Here is a 7,705-nt window from a genome sequence, read left to right on the forward strand (position 1 = left end):
CTTGATATGACTGTGAGGGAAAACACATAAATATAGGCCAAGCAGGGCCTTATTGGCTAATCCATTTTCAAGAACAAACTGAGTGTGATTCCGATCTAAACTTACACTATAGATGATAGCTAACATTTAAAGACAAATTGAAGTGAAAGATGCTATTAAACCTGATATGACAGTGAGGGGGCACAAATAAATCTAGGCCAAACATGGCCTTGTGAGCTTATCTATTTTCCAGCCGAGGAGACAGTGTGTAATTTCCATACTGGGGTTCGAGATTTAGGTTCACCCGATCTTGATTAGCTATCCTCTTCTTGAGAAGATTCAAGAAAAATATTCAATTTGAAAAACTTTAGTTCTTCTAGGATATCCAGTTAAATAAAGAGAAGCAACTTGAAACAATAACTGAATCCATATCAATAAAATCCAATCCTTTCACAATTTTTCTTAGATTTAGAATATAAGAGAGAACTTTTATATGCCTCAATATGAAAATATAGACCGTTTTTGTGGTACAAAATTCATTAAAAGGATCTCGCTGAGTAAGGATTTAGAAACGATGCTTGTTTAACTCATACATATCTTTGTTACAGTATCCATCCTTTTTCTCCATGATTCTTTGAATCTTTACATCGACCCAACCCCGAAAACACCCCACTCAAACCCAAATCCAATGTGCTTTATACATATAGCAATCACAAACATTGGTTAAAGCTGGAAATAGAGGGGAAATCAGACCGCCGAACTACCCGAAACCCTGAAAGTGACTGCTGCTGCAGCCATTCAAAGGGTTGGAATTTCAAAAGTGAATGGCTTGAGCAAATCCTGTTACTGGCCAAGGTTGCATTGCACTGTCCGAAGGAACGAATTTGAGCGCTGAAGGACCCTGTTTATGACGAGGCCTTACGCAATGCAATGCAATCAGTAATCATAGTACTGTCCCATTCCCATTCGGGGCCGGATGTTGTGATGATTATACATCGGATCGCTATAGTCGACAGGCTTAATTTCCACTGGTTTATAAACCCCTTCGGTTTCTTGTACAGCTCCGAAGACAACTTCATTAGTTGTATCATAATCCTTTTCAAAATATGTTTCAGGAGCAGATGAATGATGTCTCAATGGCTGAACATGGTCTTGATTGTCTTCATCCCGATAATACCCATGATTTTGATTGACAGACCTATTAGAAATAAATGGACTGATATATTCTCTTGTGGGCCCAAAATCACCGTTGTGTGAACCAGATGAAGAAGGAGGAGAGATGGGTGTGTCGATTTCTGGCTCTCTGAATGTCACTGTTTTCTTTTTTCTTGGTGTTAGCTGGGGTTCAATATCATCATCATCTTCTGGAATAAGGCTATCCTGAAGTGGCCATAAATTTCCTTTCTTATAAGGAGATTTTCTTCTAAATCCACCTGTAAGGTAGGAAAAAAGACCTCCAATGATCTCCGCAATAGACTTCAAAATGTCTACAAAGAACTTCCCGAAGGAAACCCAGCCACCATCTACGATTTCTTGTTCTCCATCGATGGGGATGAATGAGGGTCTCTCTGATCCTTTGGCAGGTCCAGGCAAGTTTTTCGACCTTCCTGATTTCTCCTGAATTCCCTGCCCATCCATATGCAAAAAATGTGAGCTTTTAAATACCTATGCAAGCAACTGTCTAAGGAAACAAGTTCTGCAGTGCAAATTGTATCCCAAAGAAACTGGTTTTCTACCATTAGGCTTTATGTCCTCTTCTACATCAAAGATTCTGACAATGCTGTTTGTGTTATATGAGGACTATGACATGACTTCCCGAATCAAAATAGACGGTCATGATCTCCAAAAAGCAAAGAATAATGTGACAAACGTAATTGAATTTACCCTTCGTGGAAAAACTGCAGTTGCAACTCCTTGTTGAAGTAGAGCAAGGACATAGCCACAGAAGGCAGCACCTCCAATTAAAAGAATTCCTGCATATTAGCGATGCAATATAAATAGCTTGAAAATCATCAGTTCAGGATGGGTGAACATGAAATTTCTTCTATTATTATAATAGTTTCTCCAAGATCTCTGAGTTGTAATCTTATTCCATTCAACGTATAGGAAAAAATGGAGAGAGTTGTCTCAAGACTCTAATCTTTGGTGTTGCTCTATAAAATGGGGCAAAACAACAAATTTAAAAAGTCTTGTGTTCTGTTAAAATATAGGATGCAGACCTAAAGAAAAATTGCTGCCATACTGATATGCACAGTCATCATAGTTAAGTTGAATCTCACGAATAGCCTGATTTCCCCGATCAACAACCAACAAGGAACATGTACTGCTAACATATACAAGATCAAAATCATTTGAGAACTTGGCATCTTCACTGGGACCATCGATATGCCCTGATTTAGTCGACCTCCCTCCAGCAATGGTGGTTACACCTGCACCAATCACCATATCCTGAATAAATCAGAAAGATCAGACATACACGATATTAATCCTTGAGAGAACCCAATTTTGCATTTGAGAAGATTAACTTTAACTCTTTGTTATACAGTTAAAAATTTGGAGCTGGAAGCTTCTTTCTGTATGGGGAATCTCCTGACCCCAATCCGGGACTTAGGAACTTCTGACAGTGAATTCTTAGTTTGTCAATGCGTTCCCAGGAATTAGGAAGTTGCAACCCTAGTTTTCTACTATAGGAGTTCAGATATTAACTACTTAGAACTTAATTTTGCAGTTATACTGAACCCTTGCGGTTTTAGAGGATTTGGGCCGCAGCTTGAAAATGTGACAATACCTGCTTCGCCAATCTTCCTGATAGCCATATTCATTGTATCTGCAACATACACGTTTCCTTTGTCATCTACTGTGAATCCTTTAGGATGATTGAGACGAGCTTCTCGAGGCCGTCCGTCAACATATCCTGCATAACCATCTGCAGAGCCTGCAAATAATTTTGCTCTGGTATCTGCAGAAAACGAATAAAACAAAATCACGGGCAGTCAAATGTGAGAATAAAATGTATCATCCTTCTATGTATTTCGAGAATTAATTGACCCTAGTCACTGATCACACTATGAACGTTTCTGAAGTAAAATTAGAAAACCCAAGTTTAAGTGGACACACATACAGCGAGATAATGGAGGAGTCACTGTGAGAATATTGCTGTTTGCAGAGTCTAGTATAAGCAATTCTCCATCTGGAGAGACCTGTATGGCGTGAGGTTCAATTCCATGCTTGCTCCCATCAAAAACTGTTTCCACTGTGTATCCACTCTCAAACTCCAGCACAGCCTTGCTACCTGAAAATTGTGTCCTATTTCGTCAACATCCCTCTTTAGAGATGAAAATCAAAATCAACGCATCGACGGCTGGACCAAACATAAAATCTTCAAAACCATGTTTGCGATCATACAACTTTTAAGCTAACCAGTGAGAAACATGCTTTCATTGTAAAATGAACTCTATGAAACATAAATAGAATCTGAAAGTATACTAGAGAAACCAGAGGAACCCTCGTTCACTTCAGACCATTTTTTGTTAATAGTAGTTGTAAAGAAGTGATAGATTACCAGTTTTGGTAGTGGCCGGCAGAGCCCATACCCATTTGAGTAGAGAGGCAAAAGATTCCGAAATAAAACCTGCAAAACCCATCATATCCATAAGATTTCCTCAGACCCAAATCAGTGGAACTATCAAACACCATAAACACCATACATGAGATGAAAACACAGAATCAAGCCTTTCCAACATTTAGACTGCAAGTATAATTTTATTTCAATGGGCATTTAGGTTTGCAAGATATAACACATTTTCAACTTTACAGTTATGCGTCCCAAGATTTTAACTCTAGCAGGCCCTGTGTTCCAGACTAGTTTTAAGGTTTTTGCTACCAGAAACGACAGGAAGGTCACAGAACACCAAATGATACCATTACATAAAAAGCCATCAAGTTTTTAACTAGGGAACTTTTTGAGCCCGAGGCAAATTGAGCTGATTTATTGTATGCAACAAGGCAAACAAAGATTTGGTTCACTAGTGAGATCAACAGAGTATCCACCTTGTTTCACTCTCGCTCTTATCTGCCCCACCAGAATGGCATGAGTTTCAAGGGATAAGCCGGAGTGTAAGTCCAAGGCGATTTTGGGGAATAGCGACTCCTCAGACCTGGCATCCAAGCCAGAGGACCTCCGCTCTATGAAATGCAACCCACGTCAGGGTGTGTTCCTCAAGGCACTTAGAGATGCAGCGAGTCACAAGACAAATAAAAGCTGAACCAGATAGAACATCAAATATGAAAGAGTTTTGGATCCAAGCCAATTTCATTGTATTTCTGATAGTAACGGACAGGAAAATAACTGATAGTAGCAGGAAGCCTACAAAACTAAAACAACACTCTTAAGGACTATGAGACTTGAACAAAAGAACCCTTCAAACCAAAACTCAATATTTTTGCAAACAAAACGACCAACTACCAATGTTAGAACCTCCAAATTCTTTTCAACTACAAGATTCCCAACTTCAGAGGACTTTGTTTTCAAAGAAACCATATCTATTGTGACAATGTGCATTAACAAAACGCATACCATGATCAGATCTCGAAAGATGCAAGTCTATTAAGCTTAAACCTCTAGTCGAGCTTTAGGTTTTATTGCAACTTTAGAATAAGAATGAACGAAAGTAAAAGTAGCAGAATCCAACTAAAAGAAAGCATGATTCCACCTTTAAGCTCCTTTGGGTTCAAGATCATTTCAGCATACTTGGCATAAGATTTGGCAGGAGATCGGGATGTAGAGGAAATGGGCCTGCCTGGAGGAGCAGCAATGGCTATGGGAACCGAGCCTGCCCATGGACTCATGACCACTATGAACAGAATCAATACTGTTGCTGTTCTCTCCATATATTCGATGTAGATTTCCAACCACAAAGCCCAACTCCCCCAGAGACAACTTCAAGCCCGATTTCTAGTACTAGAACAGGCCCATAAGAAACAGAATCTGCATTTGATATTCTCTCCACATATTCAGTGCATATCTACTCCCACCAAGCTTAAGCCCACCACAGTTAACTTCAAGCACTGAAAAATCAATACCCAAATATAAGAAATCCAGCTGATTCTGGTACTAGAAAATACCCATAAAGTATAGAATCAGCAATGTTGTCACCCTCTACATATATTCAATGCATATGTCCTCACACCAAGCCCAAGTCTCCCACAGGCAACTTGAAGCCTTGATGACTCAAATATGAGAAATCCAGTTAATTCTGCTACTAGAACAAGCCCTTCATAAACAGATTCAGCATCGCTGTTGTTCTCTCCTAAACATTCAATGTATTAGAGGTCCCACCAAGCATAAAGCAAACAAACCCAACTTGAACCTCCAGCCTTGCTGATCTGCTGTAACAACGCAATCCCACATTCACCACAGAAGACAAACTTAAGCTCTAATCCACAACATGGAATCCAGCCGATCTTGCTTAGGCTAGGCTAGAGCAGGACCTCCACTGTCCTGCATTTTCCTTTAACAGCTATATGATTCAGCAGCATCCCATGCATGGCCACAGATAAAAATAAAAACTAAACGCTGGTTCTTTGATGCCCCCTCCTTTTATTTTTTATACACTTGTTGAGTTTGGGGGTCCTCCACCTTGGAGTACTCAAGATGAGACCACGTTAAAGAAGCGAAAGAGGACAAGTTTTCCTGACACGAAAAGATAACCAAGGCACTGGACAGAGACCTACATGTGTAGGCTTGATGTTATGGTAATGGCCTAATATAACTCCATATTGATTCACTTAATTCTTCCTCCTGCTCACTTTAGGGAGTGAAGACTACTGCACTTTCTCCATGAATGCTGTGTGCTGATAGGCATATAGCTTTAGTATGATGTGACTCCCTGACCATGAGCTTAAAGCCTAATCAAGTTTTTATTTGTTCTAAACATTGGGTTCAGGAAACTAATCGAACCATACAGGTTTTGGGCTGGGACACTTGTGACCATGGACTGTCAGAGTGGCTCAGTTCTCAATAAAACTGATGCTTTTGGTTTTCAACTGTGCACTTTGACCATTATTTTTTTGTCATTATTTTATACACATATTTGCCTTTGTGTGCTCTCCCCATCAATTTGTCATGAAATATACAGCTAGCTGTCGCTACAATTCCGTTGCTCGCTCCCTACTTTTGGTGTGAATAGAAAATGTGGTTGTAGACTTTTTTTATGTTCCATAATGTCGTTATAACAATATGCTCCTTTTATTTCCAACGTTCAGATGGACTTTGGCATGGCCGTTCATTGTTTCGTCCGGTAAAGTTGAAGGCTTAAATGTAATTTATTATATATTATGGTTTTGGGAAAATATTTATATTTTTTTTAATGTGTGAAATATAATGTCATATTATTTAGGTTTTCATAAAGATTTGAGACGACAATTTCGCAGGGTGAATTTTCTCGCTGGATCCGGCCAAGGCAAATTTAAAAAAAAAATGTTTAATTTTAATTTATTTATTATTTTATTAGTGATTATAATTTATATGTATTATTATTAATTATTTTTGTTTGGACTAAAGAAGATTTTGGTTCTTATTATGAGTGTTTAGTGGTTATTTATTATTATTAATTATAATTTTATATTTGGAGAGTATGAAAAATTTTAGTAAAAATTATATCATCAGAATCAAAGTTAAGGACAAGATATTTGTTAATTATTTTATTTAGTTGTTATTTATTTATTACTAATTATACTTTTATTTTTATTAATTATTTTATTTTAACTAAAGTATGGGCATAATAATTATTTTATTTTAACTGGGCATAATATTGGTTTTTTTAATAAACTAAGATGTTTATTTATAATGTGAAATTTATAATAATTATAAATTAAATTATTATTATTATTATTAATTGTTTTTAAAAGTATAGATAAGTTGATCATAAAATGTTGGCCTGGAGTATGTCGTAAAACTTTTTCTACTTGGTTAAGAGCTTGTCTTCCTCGGACCTAAGGAAACAGGTTAACAGCCTAAGACCCAGAGGCATCTGGCAAGAGTGGAGGCATCTGGCAAGAGTGGAAGCCTGCTCCCTTATGGACCACCAGCCGGTTATTACATGTGGCGTGATTTTCCTATTTAACAGTGATGAGTCAAATCAGCAATCGTGGATGTTGTCCTCATTGTTGATTTGACACCTGAGTCGGTAGTTTTTTCCACTTTGGGAAAAAAAAATTGACCATAAAATATATTGTTAAGGTAATTTTTTAATATTTTTGGTTCAAATTTTGTGATAAAACAATATGTTTATAAATTTTGTGATAAAACAATATGTTTATTTATAATTTGAAATTTGTAATGATGATGATAATGGTTAACGTCCGCTGAGACCAAATAATGATCTATCGGACCTAAAAAGACAAATTATTTATTTTGATTTAAGATTTTATTCCTATCCTCAAAAAGCTTGGAGAGAAGCCTCCCATGTTCACTATAATTTTGGCATTGTAAAAGGCTAGGAAGGTCAGCGATTGAAATAATAATAATAATTTAATAATAATTAAATTAAATTATTATTATTTGAAGTAATTTTATTTTCATTAATTGTTTTAAAAGTATAAATAAGTTGACCATAAAATATATTGTTAAGGCAGTGTTTTAATATTGTTGGTTCAAATTTTGTCTAATTTATGTGTTGTCCTTGGAGATGTGTGATGAGATTTTTGGATTAGAATATATATATAT

The 7,705-nt window shown here is 36.9% G+C and overlaps 1 protein-coding gene across 1 annotated transcript; it reads right to left on the minus strand.

The window, feature by feature from the left end:
• Nucleotides 1–427: 427 nt before the first annotated feature.
• LOC149243501 (uncharacterized) lies at nucleotides 428–5,814 on the minus strand. Its single transcript, XM_089374540.1, has 7 exons — nucleotides 4,692–5,814; nucleotides 3,542–3,610; nucleotides 3,101–3,271; nucleotides 2,768–2,938; nucleotides 2,199–2,408; nucleotides 1,864–1,952; nucleotides 428–1,605 (listed from the first exon to the last, which is right to left on the minus strand). Exons 1-7 carry the CDS (start codon nucleotides 4,867–4,869, stop codon nucleotides 916–918), a joined length of 1,578 nt encoding a protein of 525 aa, XP_089230666.1. The 5' UTR covers nucleotides 4,870–5,814; the 3' UTR covers nucleotides 428–915.
• Nucleotides 5,815–7,705: the final 1,891 nt, after the last annotated feature.

Source organism: Pinus tabuliformis, chromosome 8 (assembly GCF_031772625.1).
Source record: "Pinus tabuliformis cultivar Carrire ecotype Pingquan chromosome 8, CPIR1, whole genome shotgun sequence".
NCBI classification, from domain to species: Eukaryota; Viridiplantae; Streptophyta; class Pinopsida; order Pinales; family Pinaceae; genus Pinus; species Pinus tabuliformis.

Excerpts from the sequence above, each read along its gene's own strand:
- LOC149243501 (XM_089374540.1), bottom strand. The coding sequence starts at position 4,869 with ATGGAGAGAACAGCAACAGTATTGATTCTGTTCATAGTGGTCATGAGT. Across the intron at positions 2,409-2,767 it reads CAGGAAGATTGGCGAAGCAG|GTGTAACCACCATTGCTGGA; the intron begins GTATTGTCACAT and ends TGATTGGTGCAG. Across the intron at positions 1,606-1,863 it reads CTGCAGTTTTTCCACGAAGG|GGAATTCAGGAGAAATCAGG; the intron begins GTAAATTCAATT and ends ATGGATGGGCAG.